We start from the raw sequence: 25,052 nt of genomic DNA, 5'->3' as shown, positions 1-25,052 counted from the left end.
TACTGTGTTTGGGGTCTCTGTTTCACAGCCTGCAGGTTCGTAGTTCTCATTGTTTTTCGTGTCTGCTCCAAGTGGCTAAGGTTGGTTCAGTGGGTTGTGTAGGCTTCCTGGTGGAGGGGACTGGTGCTTGTGTTCTGGTGGATAAGGCTGGATCTTGTCTTTCTGGTGGGCAGGCCAGACATACACACTCACAAAAAGAGAACAAGGAAAAAAAAAATATATATATATATGTATATAAAATAAAAATGGAAGACAGAAACCAAATCAATAAACAAATCTACCAATGATAATAAGCTCTAAATACTAAACTAAGATAAACATAAAACCAGAAACAAATTTAATGCAGAAAGCAAACCCCAAGTCTACGGTTGCTTCCCAAATCCACCACCTCAATTTTGCGATGATTGTCTATTCAGGTATTCCATTGATACAGGGTATATCAAGTTGATTGTGGAAATTTAATCTGCTCCTCTGAGGCTGCTGGGAGAGATTTCCCTTTCTCTTCTTTGTTCGTACAGTTCCTGGGGTTCAGCTTTAGATTTGGCCCTGCCTCTACGTGTAGGTCATCTGATGGCATCTGTTCCCCACCCAGACAGGATGGGGTTAAAGGAGCGGTTGGTTAGGGGGCTCTGACTCACTCAGGCTGGTGGGGAGGGAGGGGTGCGGATGCAGGGCGAGCCTGCGGCGGCAGAGGCCGGCGTGACGTTGCACCAGCATGAGGCGCGCCGTGCGTTCTCCCGGGTAAGTTGTCCCTGGATCCTAGGACCCTGGCAGTGGCGGGCTGCACAGCCTCCTGAGACAGAAGGTGTGGATAGTGACCTGTGCTTGCACACAGGCTTTGTGGTGGCGGCAGCAGCAACCGTAGCATTTCATGCCCATATCTGGTATCACACTGATAGCAGCGGCTCGCACCTGTCTCTGGAGCTCGTTTCGGTGGTGCTCTGAATCCTCTCTCCTCACACACCTCGAAACAATGGTCTCTTGACTCTTAGGAAGGTCCAGACTTTTTCCCGGACTCCCTCCTGGCTAGCTGTGGTGCACTAGCCCCCTTCAGGCTGTGTTCACGCAGCCAACCCCAGTCCTCTCCCTGGGATCCGACCTCCAAAGCCTGAGCCTCAGCTCCCAGCCCCCGCCTGCCTCGGCGGGTGAGCAGACAAGCCTCTCAGGCTGGTGAGTGCCGGTTGGCACCGATCCTCTGTGCGGGAATTTCCCCGCTTTGCCCTCCGCACCCCTGTTGCTGCACTCTCCGTAGCTCCAAAGCTTCCCCCGCTCCATCCCCCGTCTCTGCCAGTGAAGGGGCACTTAGTGTGTGGAAACAATTCCTCCTTCACAGCTCCCTCCCACTGGTGCTGGTCCCATCCCTATTCTTTTGTCTCTGTTGTTTCTGTTTTCTTTTGCCCTACCCAGGTTTGTGGGGAGTTTCTTGCCTTTTGGGAGGTCTGAGGTCTTCTGCCAGTGTTCAGTAGGTGTTCTGTAGGAGTTGTTCCACATGTAGATATATTTTTGATGTATTTGTGGGGAGGAAGGTGATCTCCATGTCTTACTCCTTGCCTTCTTGAGGGTGCCCCCCACCCCACTATCTTTATTACACATTTACCTTTTCAGTGAGATTTTTACTTTCATATATTTTATTATGAATAATTAGTGCCATTTCTTTTCAGTTTAAAATGTCTTTAATATTTCTTGTAGAGCCACTTTTGTGATGATGAACTCCTTTATCTTTTGCCTACCTTGGAAACTCTTCACCCCTCCTTCAATTCTGAATAATAACATTGTTGGGTAGAGAAGCCTTGTTTGGAAGTTTTTCCTTTCAGCAATTTGTCACTTCACTCCCTTCAGACCGGTAAAGGTAGTGCTGAAAAATCTGCTGAAATGTTTATGGGGTTTCCCTCGTACATAACTAGTTATTTTTCTCTTTCAGCTTTTAGCATTCTCTCTTTATCCTTAACTCCTGCCATTTTAATTACAGTGTTCCTTGGTGTGTGTTCTTTGGGGTTCATCTCATTAGGAGTTCTCGAGTTTCCTGGACCTGGATATCTGTTTCCTTTCTCAGATTAGGGGAATTTTCAGCCACTCTTTCTTCAAATTACTTTTCTGACTCTTTCTCCTTCTCTTCTCCTTCTGGGACTCCTATCATGCAAAGGTTATTTTACTTGATGTTGTCCCAAATGTCCCTTAAGGCATCTTCACTTTTTAAAATTTATTTTTCATTTTGCTGCTCTATCTGGGTGAGATTCATTGTTTTGTCTTCCAGATCACTGATTCGTTCTTCTACCTCATCCAGTCTGATGTTGAACCCCTTCAGTTTATTTTCCATTCAGTTATAATTTCTGTTTGGTAGTTTCTCATATTTTCTACCTCTTTGTCACAGTTTTCACTGTGTTCATCCATTCTTCTCCCAAGTTAGATGAGCATGTTTATGACCATTACTTTGAACTCATTATCAGGTAGATTGCTTACGCTGCTCATTAGATACCCCCCATAGGTTCTTTTGATTGGAACTTATTCCTATATCTCCTCATTTTGCTTAATTTGTTTCTTTCTATGTATAAGGTATATCAGCTATCTCTCCCAGTCTTGAAGGAGTGGCCTTATTTAGGTGTCTTATGTGGCTCAGAAGTGCAATCTCCCCTGTACACCTGGGCCAGGCACTCGATGGTTGTCCCATATGTGGGCTGTTTGTGCCCTCTTGTGCGGTGGGATTGTGGCTGCTGTGGGGCAATGGCGGGTGTGGCTATCACTCAGCTGGCTGTGAGGCCTGGTCAAGTTGCAGAGGCTCTTAGCTGGGCATGCCCACTAGTGCTAGCAGGTTAGATGGAGATTTCCAATATTGCACCTCCCAGTGCTGGTATTAATAGGGTACCTGACCTCACATCAATGGCTCCTGCCAGCGACTGCTCCATTGGGAGAATCCCAACTCTTTCCAGTCTCTCCGGAAGACACTTCAATATTTGTAAATGGGTTCTCTTCACCTTTGGTCCATGCACTTTTTATTCTGGTGTATTTGTGCTGGTTTTCAGCTTGAGTGAATCTGCACACAGTCCCTTTAAGAGGTTTTTTTTTTTTTTCATTCCCTACAGTTCTATGGTTTTCCAGGGTGTATTCCTCTTTTGTTTTCACATCCAGTTGTTTGGGGCTCATCTCTCCTGTGCAGGATCTAGGGGTTGGGGTGCCTGATGTGGAGCTCGAATCTCTTGATCCCCAGATTAAAAAATTCATACCTTTGTGATCCTGCTAAATTGTGGATTGCTGCAGCTGGGATGTGGACTTTTTCTTGGCTAGCCCGTATCTCTGCCTCTATTATACATCTCAGTGTTGTCCTTTTCTTCTTTGTTGTGGAGGTTCTGTTCATCCAGTTTTCAAGTCTCTTTCCAAGGGAATTATTCCGTTTGTACTTGAAAACTGTGTCCCTGGGAGAAGGTAAGTTTAAGACCTTCCTACAGCACCGTTTTGACACCTCCTTTCTGTTTAGTTTTTTTTTTTTTCTTAGAAGCACATTTATGTAAGCATTTCTTAGCAACATATTAAAATCTGATTATGCAATATAATTTTGAGGGGAAATGACATTATTGTTATTTTTTGTCTCACTAGAATTTTAATATTTGTACTTCTGAGGAAATTACTACATGGAAGTTTATGCTTTCATGATAATATAGCAAATCCCTGCTTCTTAAAACTACAAAATTAGAATTTTGATGAATAACAAATATGGATTATATAAAAGTGCTTTCCGTTTAACTGTGCTAATTATAGAGCTTTGTTTTTATGAGCATAAGAGGAATTACTTAAGGATCTTAGTGTGTTCCTGGGTTGTTATTTTAACAAAATGGTGAGCTTAATGTCTGAATTATTTAATATTAAATTGATAATTAAGAAGTACTTGGTAAATATTGTGTTCTGTGAATTCATTTGTATTACTACTTCTAAGTAAATGAAGTAGTAGCAAGTATGCACTTAGAGATATGATATGACACTCCTTAAGGACCAAATTTAAAATTAAATAAAACCAGTATTGGTTTATTAAATTTTCATGAAGAGAATAATACTAATGAAATATTTTCACCTAATTTTAAACTCTCTCTGCTATTATTTTATTGATAATAAGCAATTAAATAAGCATATATCCATTGATGTATTTTTAACTTTTTATTGAAGTGATTAGAAGCATGTCTGTTTAGAGTTGTTATCTGTTTACTAAGCTGAAATGTTTATGAAGTATCCCACATTATCTATAATCTTGTTTTGTTGCCTTTAAATCTATTCATATTAAATTGAAACAGATATCTCAAATGAGTCAAACCAGAGATTAAAAAGCAGAACTCTGATACTGAGGCATGAAATTGCTGTATGGGACAGTGGGTGTCTAACTCCTATGGAAACTCCAGAAGCACAGTGCCAACACTGGGCGCTCAAGTCCAGAAGGGTTCTCCCAGGGATGAGGTCTGACACATTCCTCTGTTAAACAGAATGAGACATGTCTTCACTGCAATGTTTCTTTGTCAATGTTAACAGTCCCCCTTTGTGCCTTCTGCATATTGACTGCCCTTGTTACATTTTTCCAGATAAACTGCTAAGTTGCAGACCTGAGCTCCTAAGTTAGTCATTAGCTACTTCCTAAGATACCCCAATCCAACAAGCCTACAGCAGAGCCATTGGGAATGATGACATACCCATATGACAGCAGGATCATGCCCTCATTGTGGCTTGAGGTGGTTCAAAAGATGCTGCTGGACCATGCTGCACTAGTTGTTGAGTCTTGAATTTTTTTTTGTTGTCTGAGAAGTGATGCAAACATAAAAGGATAAGGATTACTTTTTATTTTGAGTATTATTTACATCAAAGGCTAGGGTGGCAATGGAGTAAAGAAGCCAATGGGTTTATAAGATTCCTCCTAAGATATTTTCCCTGTTGACTTTCTTTTTTTTATTTATAAAATTAAATTTATTTAAACTAAAAAGAAACACAAAAACTGTACAGCCATTTCTCCCAAACCCACCCCTGCCACTAGCAACCACCAATAAGTTCTCTGTATCTCTGTATATATATATATATATATATATATATATATATATATACACACACACATACATATATACATATCTAAATATGTATGTTTAGATATACATATATATTTAAACACATATTTATATGTATGTAATATACATATGTGTATATATAACATATTTTTATACGTATATATTTATATGTATATATTTATATGTTTATACATATATATATATACATATATATACTTTTTTACAGTAGCCATTTTAATAGGTATGAGGTGGTATCTCATTGTGCTTTTGTTTGCATTTCCCTGATGATTAATGATGTAGAGCACTTTTCTATGTACGTGTTGACTGTCTATAAGTATTCTTCAGAAAAATGTCTATTCAGATCTCATTTTTTAAAAGATCATTGTTTTTGGTATTGAGTTGTAAGAGTTCTTTATATATTTTGGATATTAACCCCTTATCAGATATATGATTTACAAATACTTTCCCATTCAGTCTGTACCTTTGCACTTTGTTGTTGATTTCATTTGTGGTCCAGAAGCTTTTTAGCTTGATATAGTCTCACTTTTTTACTTTTGCTTTCGTTGCTTTTGTTTTTGGTGCCAGATTCAAAAAATTGTCAACAAGACATATGTCAAGAAGGAGCTTATTGCCTATGTTTTCTTCTAGATGTTTTATGGTTTCAGGTCTCACATTCAAGACTTTAATCCATTTTGAGTTAATTTTTTCATATAGTGGAAGATAGTGGTCCAGATTCGTTCTTTTGCATGTGGCTGTCCAATTTTCCTAACACAGTTTATTGAAGAGACTGTCCTTTCACCACTGCATATTCTTGGCTCTTTTGTCAGAAACTAATTGTCAATATATCCATTGGTTTATTTCTGGGCTCTCTATTCTGTTTGAACTGTATGTCTGTTTTTGTACCTATGCCATATTGTCTTGGTTACTAAAAGCTTTGTAGTAAAGTTTGAAATCAGGGAATATGATGCCTCCAGATTTGTTCTTCTTCTTCAATATTGCTTTGATTATTTGGGGTCTTTGTGGTGACATACAAATTTTAGGATTTTTTTTTTCTATTTCTTGGAAAAATGCCATTGGTGTCTTGATAGGGATTTCATTGAATCTGTAGATTTCTTTGGGCAGTAAGGACATTTAAAAAATATTATTTCTTCCAATCCATCAGCATGGAATAGCTTTCCATTTATTTGTGTTTTCTTCAATATCTTTCATTAATGTCTTATAATTTTCAGTGTGTAGTTTTTTCATTTCTTTGGCTAAATGTATTCCTAGGTTTTGTGTTCTTTTGGATGCAATTGTAATGTAGATTTTCTTAATTTATTTTTCTGCTAGCTCACTATAAGTGTATAGAAATGAAACAGATTTTTGCATATTGATTTTGTATTCTGCAAATTTACTGAATTTATTAGTTCTAACAGTTTTTTAATGGAGTCTTTAGGGATTTCTATATATAATATTGTTATCTGCAAATAGTGACAGTTTGTCTTCCTTCTTTCCAAATTGGATAACTTTATTTCTCTATTTTTCCTGATCCCTCTGGCTTGGACTTTCACTACTATGTTGAATACAAGTGGCAAGAGTGGGCATCCTTGTCTTGTTCCTGATCTTTAAGGAAAAGTTTTTAGCTTTTTACCACTGAGTATGATATTCAATGTAGGCTTTCTATATAGGACCTTTATTATGTTGAGATATGTTCCCTCTATCCCCACTTTGTTGAGAGTAATGTTGAATTCTTGCCAAATGCTTTTTCTGCACTTATTGAGATGATTATATGATTTTTATTCTTTACTTTGTTAATGTGGTATATCACATTGACTGATTTGCAGATGTTGAACCATTCTTGTATCCCTGGAATAAATCCCTCTTGATCATGATGTATGATCCTTTTAGTGTATGTTGACATCAGTTTCTTAATAGTTTGTTGAGGGCTTTTGCATCTCTGTCCAGCAGGGTACCAACCTGTAATTTTGTGTCTATATGTGTAGTGTCCTTGTCTGGTTTTGGTATCCTTTTTTTTTTTTTTTTTTTTTTTTGTGGTATGCGGGCCTCTCACTGTTGTGGCCTCTCCCGTTGCGGAGCACAGGCTCCAGACGCGCAGGCTCAGCGACCATGGCTCACGGGCCCAGCAGCTCCGTGGCATGTGGGATCTTCCCGGACGGGGGCACGAACCGGTGTCCCTTGCATCGGCAGGCGGACTCTCAACCACTGCGCCACCAGTGGTTGAAGCCCGATTTTGGTATCTTTTATTTGGTGCCTTTTATTCTGTACATTTCTTCCATTGAATCAGCTATACCGACTCTTTTTATTCTTTCCTCATTTCTGTTCTTTTTCACCTTTGCTTTCTTTCCAAAGGAATTATTTTTGTAACAATGTCAGTGCTGTAAAACTTTACAATTTAGCTTCCTGCCAAAATATATATTTGTGTTAAAAAATTCTATTTGTGGTGAAAACCTATAGTGGTTTTTTTGACATTAATCCTTCAGTTTCCTTTTATTGTACACGAAATAGTACCCAGCTGAAACAAAATTACTGTTTAGAATTTTATATGTAGTACAGTGTTTGATCATATCTTAAAATAGACTTAATTCTACATGAAACAGGTTAAAAAGCTATCCTATGACATTTTATAAATGTACATTGAAACACCCTGTTAAATATATAATTAAAACCAATTATAACTTTTTTTCATGAATTTAAAATAAGTATAATTATTCTCAAAAATAAGAATTAAAAAATGTAAACAAATGTCATCTGATAAAAATTATGTACTTTTATTACAAGTTAATAATACAAAATTAAAAATACAAAACTGAGACTAAATGTAAAAATAGGGACATTTGACAATTTATTACAAAAATATATATTGTCAGATGCTGGAATTCATTAGTATATGTGTTTGGCTCACTTTTTTATTTACTTAACCAGAAATATCTGTTTTACTTGTTTTTTGTATGATGCTATAGTTTAGACTTTTATTATTTAAGAATTACTAAAAATCCTTTCAGGTTTGCTTCAGCAGTTTCTTTCAAAAATAACTATATTTAATTTTTTTAGTACTGTTTACAAAATTTGCTCAAATGAGCAGGGTAAAGATATAGTAGCTAGTAAAATCTTCACAGAATTGAGAAACATTATTGAATTGACATAAAAAACTTAGAATTCTGCGTGAAAAAAGAAAAGGTTTAAAATGTAAATTCTGGCACTTATTGTACTGTACCCCTTTTCTCAAATAATCAAATGTGCTTTGGCAGTTCTGAAACTTATATCTCTAGAATTAAAAAAATTTAAATGTATAATTTAAATCTAGTACACTAATTTTAGCAATCAGTGTACTAAACATCCATTCACAGTTATTGAGTTAAGTGTAAAATTGTTCACTTCTTTGTTTTGATGATGAAGATAAATGACCCTAAATCTGAGTTCTTAGGCATTTAATTTGCTGGAGAGCTTCCACTTGTACTGCATTTACATGGGATTTGTAAAGACTTGCAGTTTTGAGGTAGTGATATTATTTTAAATTATGCCTAGAAGATCCTGAGACTTACATGTTTAAAGTAATGAAAACTACATTCATATGCGGAGAAGATGTATTCCAAGCTTTGTAAGTGGTCAGGAACAGTCATTGTGTGGCAACAAATCATAGGTTTATAAAAATAATTAAATTTATGGATTTTTATTTTGGGGAGAGGACAAACAAACCAGCACAATCTCTATCTTTCTTCAATTCTCGTCCTCTCTATAATTATAGATCATAAATAAGTGTTACTCATTCTTCCGTTAATACTTTGTAAACTCTCTCTCTCTTAAGTATGAGTGAGAAAGAATGAAGGTAAGTAAATATTGGTAATTTTTCAGAAACAGAAATCTGATTTTTGATTGTCAGTGAAAAGCTGCACCAGACAAGTTAAAAAGACAAGGGAGACTTTAATCAAGAATTTTGTAATAGGAGTCAAGACTATCGCAACGCGGGGAGAGGTTGAATTCAACTCCACTGACACAGAAGGCAGGAGAGTTATTAGGTACCGAGGTGAGCAAGTGGAAAAGTACTGAATGGCCATGGTGGGGAGGGAGATGAAGTTGGTCAATGGGATTCGGACAAGTCTGTCTGCTAATTGGCACTTGTTGCATTTAAACTCCTACATCCTCACAGAGGCTGAAATTGGGGTACTATCTTCCCTGATGGTTACATTTCAAAGGGAAAGCTCCTAGGTCCTAGAGAAAGACATTCCTGGATTATAAAACCTGCAGCAAGCTGAGAGAAGACTTACATCCCAAAGGGGCAGAGAAAGAATATACACTGCAGCTTTCTTAAGAAAAGGGAAGTCATAGGTTTATAATCCAGACAGGTTTTGTCTAAAGGTTAGTCAAACTGAGAAAAACAGGAAGGCAGTCCTAGTCAGATCTAGGTCCCTCTGATTTCTTAGAAGGAAAGTGGTAGCAGTGTTGACAAGTGTTCCTAGGAAGATTTTCGTCTCAAAAGCATTTCTGCTAAGAATCTTTTTGGTTAAAATACATTTGAATTAAAATGTTCCCTATTAAAATGTAAATACTGTCTTGGCAATCAAGTTTGTTCACGGACTAGTACTGTGAATGACTTACATGGGAAAATCAGATAGCTTTCCTTCTGGCTGAGAATGTACCCTGGGAGTTAGTATTTCGATTGGAAGAAGAGGGGAGAAATTATCACTGTTTTACGTGATAAACTTAGGGAAGTTTATAAACTTGGGGACCAGTAGGACGCCATCATCAGGGACTAAGAAATTGCATTTGGACAAGAAAAATTTAACTCACGTTTGCATTTTGCATTGGACTCTAAAAGGAGCAACTATTGGAGTTCTAATAGAAACTCATCCTTTTGTGTTTTACAGAGGACTCAAAGATAAAACATACATTGGTACTTTACAAACTCACCCATTGTAAATGGGTACAATTTTCACGTATTCTCTGCGTAATTATTTTATGCTTAGTGTCGACTGAAAAAAAATGCACAACATAAAAGTTGAGAGTTATGTTTTATTCGGTGGACATTCTTGGGACTTCAACCCAGGAGACAGCCTCTGAGATAGCTCTGAGAGAACTGCTCGGAAGAGGTCAGGGAGGAGCCAGGATATACAGGAGTTTTTGCAACAAAGACCAGGTAGACGGAACATCGGAAGATGACTATTAATTAAAGAAAAACAGACATCTTGAGTTAAGGAATTTAGCACTTTTCTCTGTATGGGAAGATGCAAGAGTCCGGGCTCACTGGTACCATTCCTTTGATGTGCACCTCAGCTCTCTGGGGCCCGCATCCTGTGCTTTCTCATCCTGAGTTTCCTCAGGGTGCACTGTCCGGGCAGCCCTCATGTAATGGCTTCATGGCTGCAACATCCTTTGTTTACTGATATGGCAGGGGCAATATTTTAGTTCTCACTACTGTTCTGACCTAGAGAATGAGCAGAATCCAATAGATCACATTTAAATAAGTGAAGCATGTTGAAGGAAAGTAAAACCATCAAAGCTGTGTTTCAGCTGAGTAGGCGACTTTCTGTGAAGGGCCAGCAGAAATATTTTAGACTTTGCATACCATACATTTTCTATAGCAACTACTTAACTCTGCCTATATAGCAGAAATCAGCCATAGACAATAGCACAGACAGTAGTAATGAATGGATATGGCTGAGTTCTAATACAACTTTATTTATAAAAGCAGGTGGTGGGCCAGATTTGGTTCATGGATGTGGTTTGCCAAGCCCACAACTGTGGGAACATTTGCTTATCTGAAGAAGGCTCTAATAGCTGAACTCTTTTATAGCCTACCTGAGTTAATGGTCTACTTGCAAACATATGGTGATATGCGTGGTGTGAAAAAAAAAGGACAAGGAGACCAAGAACTAAGAATTTGTCAGTAAACTTGAAAGTGACAAGAAAAAGAAAGGCTCTCTACACAGAAATGCCTTTAGAGTTGAAAAGGGCAATTCATTAGCTGATTAGAGCTTGACTGGTTAAGGAATAGCCAACTCCCTTTTTTGTAATTTTCTATTCATCAATCTTGAGAAGCTTTTTGACCTGTGCATTACAAGGGATATTCCCAGGCTCTCAGCTGACACTACTTACTAAACCTGAGGCTTTCCCATTTGTAAATGAATACATTGGTATTCCAGGATAAACAAAAGTATACTGTGGTTTTGATTAGCTCAGTCAGTCTCCAATGGGCTAATTAATTCTGGATGAATTGTTTAAATTTGTTTCTGGATTTCCATAGCTGAGGCCCATCTTCAGATGTGAAGAGCTGCCAAAATGAACAGCCAACGTTCAGTTCCCCATCCTTCACATCCATTTGCTGTAACATCTTAGAGAGGCTCTAACTCTGTAAAACTTCGCAGTGAAGGCCAATGCTCTGGATCCCAGTTTCAGTTTTACCAGTAATAGCAGTGCATTATGACTAATAGCAGACTTTCTTACCTGGATTGTTTTAATTAGACAAACAATGCTAAAGTCTTTTTCAGTGGAAAATGCTCAAATTCTCTTTCACTGTGTGGAATGAATAGTTCATTTGCTTAGCTCTGTCTGCCTGGCCGTAATATTAAAAAATGGTGAAATTTTTTCAGTTTATTAAAGGCAGCAAATAATGCATCGTCTGATTCACTTCTCCTGCATTGTCATCCTGGGGTTTCCCAGAGATAAACTGAGGGAATGAACACAGGTTTACATTCTTTCCTCGTATCTGTAATAGCTTTTTAACAGGCCACTGAGCAACTGTTAACATACAGGAAATGTGTATTGATTAGCTGATTGCTTTACTCGGACTGACAGGTGAGGATTCACAGCAAACTGTTCATGTGGGGTTGTCTCTTTCATATATCTATGCAATTTCTCGTCCCAGATTACCTCATTGAATTCCATATATAAGTAATCATACTGAAACTTTAAAAGAAATATTAGAGACAGCGAGAAACTTCAGTATTTTATGCATTCAGGGATTTGGATCTCAATATCAAATGTTCTCAAATCATATGATATTTATACCAATAAATCATGCAGGGAAAAGATACTTGATTACTTCAACATTTCATTGATATTCTTCACAATTGTTTATAAATAGAAGAGTGATTATCATCGTGTTCCATAGCCTCTTTTTTTTTAACATGCAGATATGTAAGTTCAACCTCAAGGGTACTTAGTTTGTAGGTGAAAGTAAAACTACAGCACAAGCAGCCTAATGGGTCATGAGGCTGGAATTTTTTCTCTCATGCTTAAGTAATATCTATGAAAATTAAACCAATGAGATTTTATATAAGCAGTACCTTTCTCAAAGTGATCACAAGGTTATATTTATAAGCTGAGTGAAATGGCGCCTATCTTAACCTACAAGCACTTTGATAGCTCTTCACTAGTAATAGCAGCTGCAGCCTATGCAGAATTTACTAAAGGCTAGACACAGTCATAAGTATTTTAAAATATCATATCTTATCTTCACAATATTCTTAAGAGTTCGGTACCATCTTTATTATAAAGATGGAAAAATTGAGACTTGGAGTTTAAGTCACTTGTCAAAAGTCTTCTAAATAGTGTGCATTAGAAATCAAACTGGGGCAGCCATCAAGTCATATCTCAAATATGACTTGCTGGTAATATAGTTCATGCTTTCATCCCCATGTTATGCAGGCTTCTTTGTCAGTAGCATGCATCTTTTTAAGACAATTGCTTTACACATTATCCAATGATAGGGTGTTTTCTTTCTTCTCACCATTTGTGATCAAGGACCTCAACTCCTCTTTCTGTGTCCTTTTGTGGGGGAAGTTCCTATCTGATCACAAGATGTCTGGTGAAACTTCAATTATTTACTTCTTCCTTACCTAATAGTACCACAAAAAGAAAAAAAAAATAGGGTCATTATAGCATCTAACTCTTAGATGTGAAGGTTAAATGAATCAACCGCTTAGAACAATGCCTGGCAAATATTAACCATTGAGTGAATGCTGACAGTTTTCTTTTATCCTAGTCCTACAAGGAGCATCACTTGTAAAGAAACATTAAACTTGGTATAACATACCTTGAAATATCAATACTTATTATTCCAGCCTATATACCTATCATGTGAAAACCATCCAGTTGTATGCACTCTTGAAGTTTTCCAAATCATAAAGTTAAAACTAACCTTACTACTTGGGGTGGCCACCAAATTCTCTGTTGGATACAGTTTTTGTTAGGTCAGGTTTCAAATGAAAACTATTCTTCATAAAGAAAGAAATTTTTCAAGTTGTTAGTGTAATACATATCACTGAATGAATAACCTTGTTCTTCACATATTCCAGTTTAAAATTCAACTGTATATAATTATTTGAAAGAAAGAAATTAAATTAAATGGAACAAAACGTTGAATGGTAATTGTATTATATTTGTAAGAGCACAGAAGGAGTATCAAATCATGAATAAATAAAAAGGAAAATGAGACTCATTATTGTTAACTTGTAAAACTGCTTGAAGTATTATCAAAATACAGTCCTGTCTATAATAATGTATTGCGCTTATTACAGAGTTATGAGGTGAATAAAAAATGAAATTCTAATTTTACACAAGAACGTATTGCTTCATTGTTTTACAGAAAAATCTTTTATGGAAAAGCCTTTTTATTTCTTCCCGTAACTTTTAAATCCCACCAATGACATAGGAAGAAATGACCTTTCTGTTTTAACTACTAAATATTTTTATTTATGCTTGTGATTATAAGTCCTTCTTTCTTTCAGAACTTGTGACAGAAGTCATTCTATTCTCACTTGAATTCTCAGAATTTCTTCACTAGTGGCTTCTTTTCTTCAGGATAAACTTGAGATTCCTTTTTCCTATTCCTTATCAGATTTGTCTTTCCACATTTAGACTTCTCTTCTTTTTTCCTTTGTCCGGTATATTAAAGGTATCTTGAAAATGTACGCATCACTACCTCTGCTTTGTCTTTATAACACCTGAATACTTTGCTATCTCTGTGCCATACTCTAGGCTTCTACAAGGCATATGGCTAACTGGGTCCTTGGAAACAGGAGCTGACAGGGCAATTTTCTCTAGTTGAGGCTTCATTTACCAATACAGAAAGTTTATATGTGAAATTACACTCTTGTTCAAGGCATATAAGAATTCATGTTGCTTCATATTCTTCTTGACACTAGACCTAGTGATTCATACCAATCTGAAAGGTTCGGCTTAAATTTGCATCTCCCTGATTATACATATAGTTGAGCACTTATCTAGAGTTTTCTTAGTCACATGGTTTTACTCATTCATGGAGCATTTGTTTGAGTTTCCTGTTGGTGGTTCTTTGGAACTGTCTTTTTCTTATCTACTTTTAGGAGATCTTTATTAATTCTACGTATAAGATCTTTGATAGCTTTGTAGATGGCAAGTATCTTTTCCTGCCCAGTGGCTTGCATCTTTTATCTCTTAATAGTATCTTTTGAAGAAAAGGTACTCTATAATGTAGTAAAACTTATAAATCATTTCCGTAATGGTGAGTTTTTTGTGCCTTGTTTAAGAATATTTCTCTACCATAAGATTATGAAGATATTATATCTCCATTATATATTATTATAAATATATTTATTATTATTAATGTTTATAATTGTACATAATCATATATTATATTATCAAGCATTCTTGAAGTATCAACGTTTAATGTTAAAGTTTAACACATATTTAAACACATTTTTTTCTCTCCTTTCCTTTTTGCATCTTTAAGCTTCCATCTGAGATCATTTTCCTTTTGCCTGAAGAACGTCCTTCGGAATTTATCTTAAGACGAGTTACTAGAGATGAATTTTCTTACCGTTTTTTGAAAATATACTTATTTTAATTTTTATGTATGTGTATAAAATTGCAAGATTGACTTTACTTTGTTTCATCACATAAAATATAATCCCAGTAGCTTTTTGTTCCTATTTTTGCTCATTATATCAGTTGCTTAACTCTCCTTACTGTAAATGCAATCTGTATTTTTTCATTTACATAATTTTAAGATTGCTCTGTCTTTGATTTTCTTCAGTTTCACTACTAAGTGTCTAGATGTGGGTTATTCTAGCTTTTCATTTTCTTTGCTTGACATTTAATAATCTTAATAATTCTTTAATAATCAGAAACTAAGCATATAGATTGGTGTCTTTCAACACTAATGGAAAATTCTTAACTACTATTTCTTCAAATATGGCCTCTGCCCAATTTTCTTTGTTTCCTTCTTCTGGGTTTCACATAAACCTATTTTTGTTAACCTCAACTGCATTTTTAAATCTTTATTCTTCTGCTTTTTATTCCATAATATTTCTTTTAATCTCTTTTTCAGTTTACTAATTCTCTTTTGTACTGTGTCTAATCTGTTCTTAATGACATCAATTTAATCTTAATTTCAGTTATCATATTTTCTACTTATATAACTCTTTCATAAACTTATAATGTTCATAGATTATATATTTAAGTTCTTTTTTAGAATTTCTAAGCTGATTTTATTTTCATAAACCTAAATTTTACAATCCTGGTGACTTTGTTATGGTTGTATGTTATTTCTCCTCATTCTCTTAATGCTGTTGTCTCTCTTTGTTTTCTATATTATCCTTCATTGTGTACTGGATATTTTATTTAAAAAATTTTTATAACGATAATTAGATGAACTAGGATGATGTTATCTTATTATAGAGAGGAAGACTTTATGTTTTATGAGACACCGAGACAAAAATAGCCTGCAGTCCACACATTCACTTGCAGAGTGAGGTGCTTTAAAGTCCTGGCACAGGGGCTTCCCTGGTGGCGCAGTGGTTGAGAGTCCGCCTGCCGATGCAGGGGACACGGGTTCGTGCCCCGGTCTGGGAAGATCCCACATGCCGCGGAGCGGCTGGGCCCGTGAGCCATGGCCGCTGAGCCTGCGCGTCCGGAGCCTGTACTCCGCAACGGGAGAGGCCACAACAGTGAGAGGCCCGCGTAACGCATAAAAAAAAAAAAAAGTCCTGGCACAGAGAAGGAGGTGGTCTAGTACTGTACCTATCCCATCTATCCCATGTCTCTAGGAATAAGAAGCCATATAGGACATTTGGGCTGATCAGTCATTTTCTTAAGGTGGAAAAATTCCCAAAGCAATGTGACTCCAGGTGCAATCCCATCTCTCTAAATTACAATTCTTTTCAGGACATAGGCTGGGAAATTCCTTATTGTCTTCTTGTCTCTTTCATAGATAAGAATGAGAAAGACTATCTCTTTCATTTATTCTTTAAAATATGTGTATTTAATCCAGGGTTATTTATCCTTTGCTGTTGTTTTATTTCTTCAGTGGAAGTGTTAGTCCAAATTATCTACTGCATTGTTATTGAAGAAGTTTCTAAATCTCTTTTTAATTTATTTTGTTTTATTTTAATAATACATATTATGACATAAGCATATAATAGTTTACAGATAAGCAATTAGCATAAAAAACTCTAGACATTTTATCATAATAAGTTAGTGTATATATTGGTGTGTCTAACTTAGTTCAGACGTAACATTTATTTGGATATCATCTATTTCTTGATGGAAGACACCATCATAATTTCCCAGTTAGTTAAAGAGCTTGTCATTAAGTAATTGTGATTTTCTTACTATGAGAATAATTAATTTATTCCTTCTAGCATTCCTAAGTGTCTTTTATTGTGATGTATTTCTTTTTATTTTAATTATTATCTGCTTTTAATTAGTAATTCATTTTACTGGAGTAGATAAGGGAACATAAACGCTATTTGAAAATATCACTGATAAAAGTTCTTCTAGGTATCATTCCTAAAACAGAAATTGTAAGCATGATTAGATCAACAAGATTATGAGACTAGTATTTAAATAAATTAAATAAAATATTCAACATAAGTATGTACTTTGGAACTTGAAAAGATGTAGGCATTTAGAAGAACAGAATTCTGTTTATGATACATTATTTTCTTCTTATGATTTTACAGAACTGATTTTCAAACAAGTTTACTGAAATCATCTTCTTTTATAAAGTGGAGTTTCACAAGTATTCAAAATATTTTATTCCCTTTCTGTTCTATTTTAAATTTGCATACTATTTTTACCAAACTTTTTATTGCTATTTCCACCACCTAGTTACTACTAGAATAAACGCTTCATAAATACTGATGTGCAGTGTTGGAAATTTTATTCAACTATACTTGTCTCTCCAACATCAGATTCTGCTGGAGGAGAATACAATTTCATTTCTTTGAAAACAAACTCTTTATATTCCTCTAAGCCAAGTTGTGAAGGTGAGAAAGTACAGAAAGGGATCCACAGAAAGAAAAAATTTTATTTGCCTCTTAGCTTTCCCAGGTGAGCAAACAAAAGAAGCTGGTCTGGAAATGGCATTAATAGTCTTCATAATACAAGATCAAAGGAAGCACCACCACTAGAGCTCTGATTTCTTTCCTTGAATACTTGGGAGGGCCTCCAATAAGAGGAATAATTTAAAGGTCAAAAGAAGTACTGACATGTTTCAAAAAACCCAGCAATGTCTGTTATATCTAACCTATATGCTTTTACGTTTGGTCAGGACATTAGATGACTCTTGATGTCATATGATACATGTTTTTACTTAGACCTTCAAATGTGCAATATCACTGGAGCTGAAGAGATAGAGTACGGAAATGGTAGATGTTATTTGCTGTACATAACTGTGACTTGTCTGTGTATAACTAGCATACGATGTTTGTGATTAGAGTGCTATCGGGTAATATATGTTACCTTTAATGTATATCTACAGAATTGTATATTAATGATAATTGATAATGAATTAAATTTCAATACTTTTCTTTGAAACTCTTATTTCTAAACTAACAACTATGATCACTCAAATATACACAAATGCTCAGATTCAACTGATCTTACATCTTAAATGCAGTTTTAAATTAGTTTACAGATTAATTCATAGCTGTTGTTTCAGGTTGTTAATGTATCTCTAGAAATAATCACCATTTCTCTCTGAAATTTATAAATGTGACATGTTTTATAAACATTTAATCCATTAAAGCATATTGAATGACATTAGAATATAGAATAAAAATGTTTAACATTTGTGATTTTGTGAGACTAAATCTTAGTCTGGTAATAGCTATCAGAAAGACTAGTCAAGATGAGCATGACAGTTCTGTAAGTAAAAGAAATCTTACAGCTAAATTTATTTGAGAAAATGACCACTTGATTTTGAAGAATAACAGGTAAACGTAATTGGTTTTGTAGATGTGGCTCGATATAATACATTAAAGAAAAGGTGAAGCATGCGGGAAAAAAATTCTATAGACTTTTTGAAATACATATTAGTTAATAGCATGTATTACTAAGATAATTTTAAAAATCATTTAAAAATGTAACCTCCAAATTAACGTATAAGTTTTTACTATGCATGTTAATATTTCCCGGGTGAATAGTAATTCTTACTTCTAATTAAGCATCCTCTCAAAGGATGTCCATTTTACAAGGATGTCCCACATAATGTTATGCCAAATCTCAGCATTTATTCTAAGATGTTCATATTATCTAATTAGCATTGTAATGTATAACTACCAAAAGCACAACTAATCTAAAAAGCCTGGGACCTAATACCAGATGCAGAAGGTTAGTGAAAACATTTCAAGGTGACTTAGTACCAATTGTATTTCTAAATGTCAGAATAGCCAATGCTAACATACCGTTTTTTAGAATAGATGCCTTATTATCTTGTATGTGATTTTATGAGGAAACAGAAGCTGAAATTCAGGAATGTTAATGGAAATTGTTAATAATTCTTATTTGATACCCTACATGATGTTATTACTTTTATAGTTTTCTCTCTTCCCGTAAGTTTGTAATATTAAAGAAAAAGACATAAAAAACACTGTCTGCAAATTTCAAAAATTTCCTATGCCTAATTGGTCAAGTATATTTTCTTTTAGTAATTTTATATAAATATGTGTAACAGAGTGGGTATTAAAGAAAAGAAGATTGGGGCTTCCCTGGTGGCGCAGTGGTTGAGAGTCCGCCTGCCGACGCAGGGGACACAGGTTCATGTCCCGGTCTGGGAAGATCCCACATGCCGTGGAGCGGCTGGACCCGTAAGCCATGGCCGCTGAGCCTGCGTCTGGAGCCTGTGCTCCACAACGGGAGAGGCCACAGCAGTGAGAGGCCCGCGCACCGCAAAAAAAAAAAAAAAAAAAAAAAAAAAAGAAAAGAAGATTGAACACATTCCCTGTGGTCTTATTACTCAGGAAACATTGAAATACAATGTGAATATGGAAATGTCATTAGGAAAAATTAAACTGTCAATACAAAAGACTGACCAAGATGTTTGTTCCCCATTTCTATTATTTCTCTTAGTGATGTAAAATCAAAAGAATACATTGAACTGAGTCTCTCTCATAGGATTTTGAAATTTCAAAAGATTGCCTACCCCACTCTTTGACAACACAAACCAATGATGACTTAAATAACTTGGCTTTTAAAGACAAGATCCTGTATAACAGAATATAAGGGTCAATCTCCTTCTGCTTATTTTTATCAGATAATAGTGTGGAACATCAACACTTAACAAGTGCATGTAGGGATTATATGTTCAATCCCAGCCTTCTGAGACAAAGAATTGTGCCATTTTTTGACATTACAGTTTGTGGCGGTACCAAAAATTCAAAGAACTTTTTGTTGAACAGTTATAGTCCGTAAAAATCATTTGATTAGCATTTCTCTTCCTCCTTAAGAGGAAGATAAGATTCAGAAAGAGAGAAAAAGAAGGTCAAATGATGAAAGGGAAGAAGAGGGGTTTGTGGAGGATACAGCTCTGATTGTACCTGATCATATTTATTGCAAATTAAAAGCCACCACTTTGGACAGTCAACCCGTCCATCATGAAAAATATCATCAACCACAACAAAGGAACAAAGGACAATTATGGTCTCCCCACCCACATGGAAATTTCAGTAAGAATAGTGATTTTGGTATTTCTCACCTGGCTGAGACTGAGCAAAGTCACAAGACAAGACTTCAACATAATATAGAAACAATAGTGTGTCAGCGAGTGTCAGTTGAAAACTAAAGGGCAGCTGTCACATGGATAAAGACTGGTGGGATTATCCCAGGCATCTCTGGTGACCATGGACAATCATGTAAATATCATGGTTCATTCCCAAGATTGGTTAGGACTGTCTGGAAACAGGAAAGAGGATCCAGGTCACAAAGTATATTTCCTGCTGTGGCATCATTACTAGGAGAAATGCGTTTAATGGTTATTTAAAAATATATTTAACTTTAAAATTTAAGAATAAGGAAAGGACTGTACTGGACCCACACTGCCTGATAAAGGCAGCTGACAGAATTTCAGGAATTTGCTGTTTAGTTGATGAACTTCAGTTTTTCCTCCCTCAACTTCTCAAATAAATCTTATTCCTTTAGAGTCAGTGTTTGCTCCCCAGCATAGCGATGCATTTTACCCATTCAGCTATGCTAGTGTTCTCTGAAGCCGGCCAGCAATGATCTCACCTCACCCACAATATAAATCTATCAGTGAATAAACAACATCATTTTTATTTCAATGCCAATGATGCCAATGACACACTACATGTTGATTTGGCAGTTAAATAATCTCTCTCTTCTGGGTGCAATCTGCCAGGCTTATTATAACTCTACTTCTGATATTCATTTCACGTTTAATAGTGCTTTGCCTCATGAGGATGCCTGTCAATCAATTAAATTGAAATGTCATTCTGACCTTTTATTGGAAACAATTGACTCTTTTTTCGTTTCATCACAAGCTTTTTCCATCTTATACAAATTAAAAGCCTTAATTACTTGTATGCAGAAACTTTATACTAATTAACTTTACAAAACTACATGCTCGTCAACATTCCTGATACTGTCTTTACAGAGGTTATCCAGCTGAGTCTGCCTGAAGATCAGAAACTAAGCATCACAGCAGCAACCGTGGGACAGAGTACAGTTCTGAGCTGTGCCATTCAGGGAGAACTCAGACCTCCGATCATCTGGAAACGCAACAATATTATTCTAAACAACTTAGATTTGGAAGACATCAATGTGAGTACATAAATAGAGGTTGTGTATAATTTGTGTATTTCACATGCTATACTCTAGACTTTGTGAAGTCTGAGGAGCTTAATGAAATAAGATGTAGAATTGAAGAGAATTACTGGAACGTTTTCATATCCATTCTACTGTCTGGGAGGCACTTATAGTTCATCCAAATCACTTGTTTAAGCATGGTAAGCAGGTTATATACCATTGTGTTGGTGGGATCACAGAAACTTAAACCATAAAGGTCTGGCTCTAAGAATTTCTATAATTACCAACAATGAATCTCTACGTATTTGCTATTACAGTTGAGCAACACTCTATAGCTTATGAAGTGTTAAAGTGGGTAAAGGAAGTTTTTGCTTCAAATACTTCATAATGTATTACAAACAATAAATATTAATAAAACAAATAAATGATTTATTTTTCTGGAATGAAGGAACATGTTCATCACTCAGGTTTATTCCTAGAGAATCAGAATCTAAACTCAAAGAGTGTACAGCCCAAAAGGTGAAACAAAGGCTGAACAAACTCCAGGGAATTAATTTCTTCCTTCCATGCTTTCTGTTGAAAATGAGCATGAAGAAGTGAACACCATCATGGATAATGAAAAGAAGTAAAAATCGTGTGTTATGGGTTGTCTGTGGAAATGAGGTGGGAGAATCCTTTACCTTAGTGATCTTGGGGTTCTATAGTGTCTTTGCATATAAATTTTAGATATTCTTTACTCTCACTCAAGAAAGCCATCACCTATCCACTTATTCTTTGCTGCTTCATAAAGAACCCCCAAAACACAAGCCCAAGAGAGTCACTCTTATTTGTTACATTTTACTAATATTCTTGTTAGTGTCCTTGAATGCTTCAAAAAAGAAAATTTCTCCATTTTAGATTTTTTTACTTCTATTAAAAGTGTTCTAAATTTGCTTACATCTGGGAAATTTCCTCAGAGTATACGGAGAATAATGTTTAATTCTCCAATATATCAAGAACATTGTGCCATAGAACAGCTATAATTTCAGGAGCATTCAAGATTCTTTGAGACGTATGGCCCTAGACAAAATCATCTTAGGTTTGCATTATGGGTTGTTGTGTCTACATTTATGCATTTTAAAAAATTGAGGTAAAAACGGTATATAATATTATATTTGTTTCAGCCGTAAAACATAAACAAAATCAATCTTTGTATACACTACAAAGCAATTACCACAATAAGTCTAGTTACCATCAATTACCATACAATTGACCCCCTTCACCCATTTCCCCAACCTCTTTACCCTTTCCAATCTGATAACTGCCAATCTGTCCTCTGTATCTATGAGTTTTGTTTTGTTTGGTTTGTTCTTTTGTTTTGTTTTTATACTCCATATACAAGTGAAATTGTCTGACTTATTTCATTGAGCATAACACCCTCTGGTCTGGTATCGAACATGGCAACATTTCCTTCTTTTTATTTGGCTGAGCAGCTTTCCACTGTATATATATAGCACGTCTTCTTTATCTGTTCATCCATGGATGGGGACATAAGTTGCTTCCATATCTTGACTATCATAAATAATGCTATAATAAACATAGGAGCACATATATCTTTTAGAATTAGTGCTTTCATGTTCTTAGGATAAATACACAGAAGTGGAATAGGTGGGTCATATGGTAGTTTTATTTTTCATTTTATGTGGAATCTCCATACTGTTGTCCATAGTGGCTGCAACAATTGACATTCCTACTGACAGTGCACAGGGGTTCCCTTTTCTCTACATCCTATCCAGCATTTATTATTTCCTGTCTTTTTGATAACTGTCATTCTAACAGGTGTGAGGTGATATCTTACTGTGATTTTGATCTGCATTTCTCTGATAGTGAGTGATGTTGAACATCTTTTTATGTGCCTGTTGTCCATCTGTATGTCTTCTTAGGAAAAATGTCTACTTAGATCCTCTACCCATGTTTTTGAACTGATTGTTTGTTGTTTTGCTATTGACATGCTTGAAGTATTTATACATTTTTGATATTAACTCCTTACCAGACATATGGTTTGCAAATATTTTCTCCCATTCAGTAGGTTGTCTTTTTATTTTGCAGATGGTATCCTTTGCTCTCCAGAAGCATTTTAGTTTGATGTAGTCTCACTTGTTTATTTTTTCTTTTGTTGCCTTGTTTTTGGCGTAAGAGCCAAAGAGTCCCCGACAAGACTGAGATCAAGAAGATTACCACCTATGTTTTCTTCTAGGAGTTTTTATGTTTTCAGGTTTCATATACAAGTCCTTAATCAATTTTGAGTTTAGTTTTATGTATGGTATAAGATAGTGGTCTAATTTCATTCTTTTGTATGTGGCTGTCCAATTTTCCCAACACAATTTATTTAAGGGACTGTCCTTCCCCTATTGCATATTCTTGGCTCCTTGTTATAAGTGAATTGACAACATATGCATGGGTTTATTTCTGGGCTCTCTATTCTTTTCCATTGATCTATGTGTCTGTTTTTATGCCAAAACCATATTGTTTTTATTACTATAACTTTGTAGTATAGTTTGAAATCAGGGAGCATGATGCCCCCAGAATTATTTTTCTTTCTCAAGAGCGATTAGGCTATTCAAGGTCTTTGTGGTTCCAAACTAATCTTAGAATTATTTGTTCTATTTCTGTGAAAAATGCTATTGGTATTTTGATAGAAATTGCATTCAATCTATAGATGCCTTGAGTAGTATGGTCATTTTAACATTAATTCTTCCAATCAGTAAACATAAAATATCCTTCTATTTATACATGCCTTCTTTAAGTTCAGTATCTTATGGTTCTCAGTGTACAGGTCTTTTACCTCCTTGGTTAAATTTATTCCTAAGTATAATTTTTTTATTCTTTTTGAAGCAATTGTAAATTGGGTTCTTCTTAATTTCTTTTTTTGATATTTTATTATTAGTATAAATAAAGGCAACAGATTTCTGTATATTGATTTTGTATCCTGCAACTTTACTGAATTCATTTATTAGTTCTAACAGGTTTTCAGTGGAGTCTATAGGGTTTTCTATATATAGTATCAGGTGATCTACAAATAGTGGCAGTTTTACTTCTTCCTTTCCAATTTGGATTCCTTTTGTTTCTTTTTCTTACCTAGTTGCTGTGGCTGGTATTTCCAATAGTTTGTTGAGAAAAGGAGGCTAGAGTGGGCATGCTTGTCTTATTTCTGACTTTGGAGGAAAAGATTTCAGCATTTCACTGTTAGTATGATGTTAGCTGTAGGTTTGTCACATATGGCCTTTATTATGTTGAGATATATTTGCTCTATACGCACGTCGTTGAGAGATTTTATGTTTGTTTTCATCTTTTATGTCCCTAGGAATTTATCCATGTCTTCTACGTTGTCCAATTTGTTAGTTGTATCATTATTTATAGTAGTATTTTATGATCCTTTGTATATCTCTGGTATCAGTTGTAACAACTCCCCTTTCATTTATAATTTTATTCATTTGAACTCTTTCTCTTTTTTTCCCTAAGTGAGTCTAGCTAAAGGTTTGTCGATTTCATTTATCTTTTCCAAAAAACAACCCTTAGTTTCATTGATCTTTTCCATTTTTTTTAATTTTTAGTGTCTATATTGTTTATTTCTGCTCTGATCTTTATTGTTTCCTTCCTTCTAATAACTTTGGAGTTTGTCCTTTTTTTCCAGTTCTTTTACTTTTAAGAATGGACTGTTTATTTCAGATTTTGTTTCTTGAGGTAGACCTATATCACTCAACTTCCCTCTTAGAATTGACTTTCCTACATCTCATAAATTTTGGAATGTTGCATTTCTATTTTCATTTGTCTCCAGGTATTTGTTTGATTTCTCCAACAAATTGGCTGTTCAGTATTATGTTGTTTAATCTTATGTATTTGTAACTCTTTTAGTTTCCTTCTTGTGATTGATTTCTAGTTTTATGCTATTGTGGTCACAAAAGATGCTTGATATGATTTCAATCTATTTAAATTTATTGAGGCCTGTTTTCTGGC

General features: G+C 35.3%; 1 protein-coding gene across 3 annotated transcripts in view; it reads left to right on the top strand.

The window, feature by feature from the left end:
• Positions 1 to 25,052, top strand: part of FSTL5 (follistatin like 5) — a 656,124-nt gene that overhangs the window by 414,110 nt on the left and 216,962 nt on the right. For all 3 annotated transcript variants that reach the window (XM_065877718.1, XM_065877721.1, XM_065877719.1), the window contains exon 6: positions 20,905 to 21,071. In XM_065877718.1, the coding sequence (XP_065733790.1) occupies positions 20,905 to 21,071 (167 nt within the window). The remainder of the gene's footprint in view (positions 1 to 20,904; positions 21,072 to 25,052) is intronic.

The sequence above is a fragment of the Phocoena phocoena genome, chromosome 5, assembly GCF_963924675.1.
Source record: "Phocoena phocoena chromosome 5, mPhoPho1.1, whole genome shotgun sequence".
Classification (NCBI taxonomy): domain Eukaryota; kingdom Metazoa; phylum Chordata; class Mammalia; order Artiodactyla; family Phocoenidae; genus Phocoena; species Phocoena phocoena.
The sequence above is the reverse complement of the archived record's forward strand: the minus strand, read 5'-3'. Positions and strand labels throughout refer to the sequence as shown.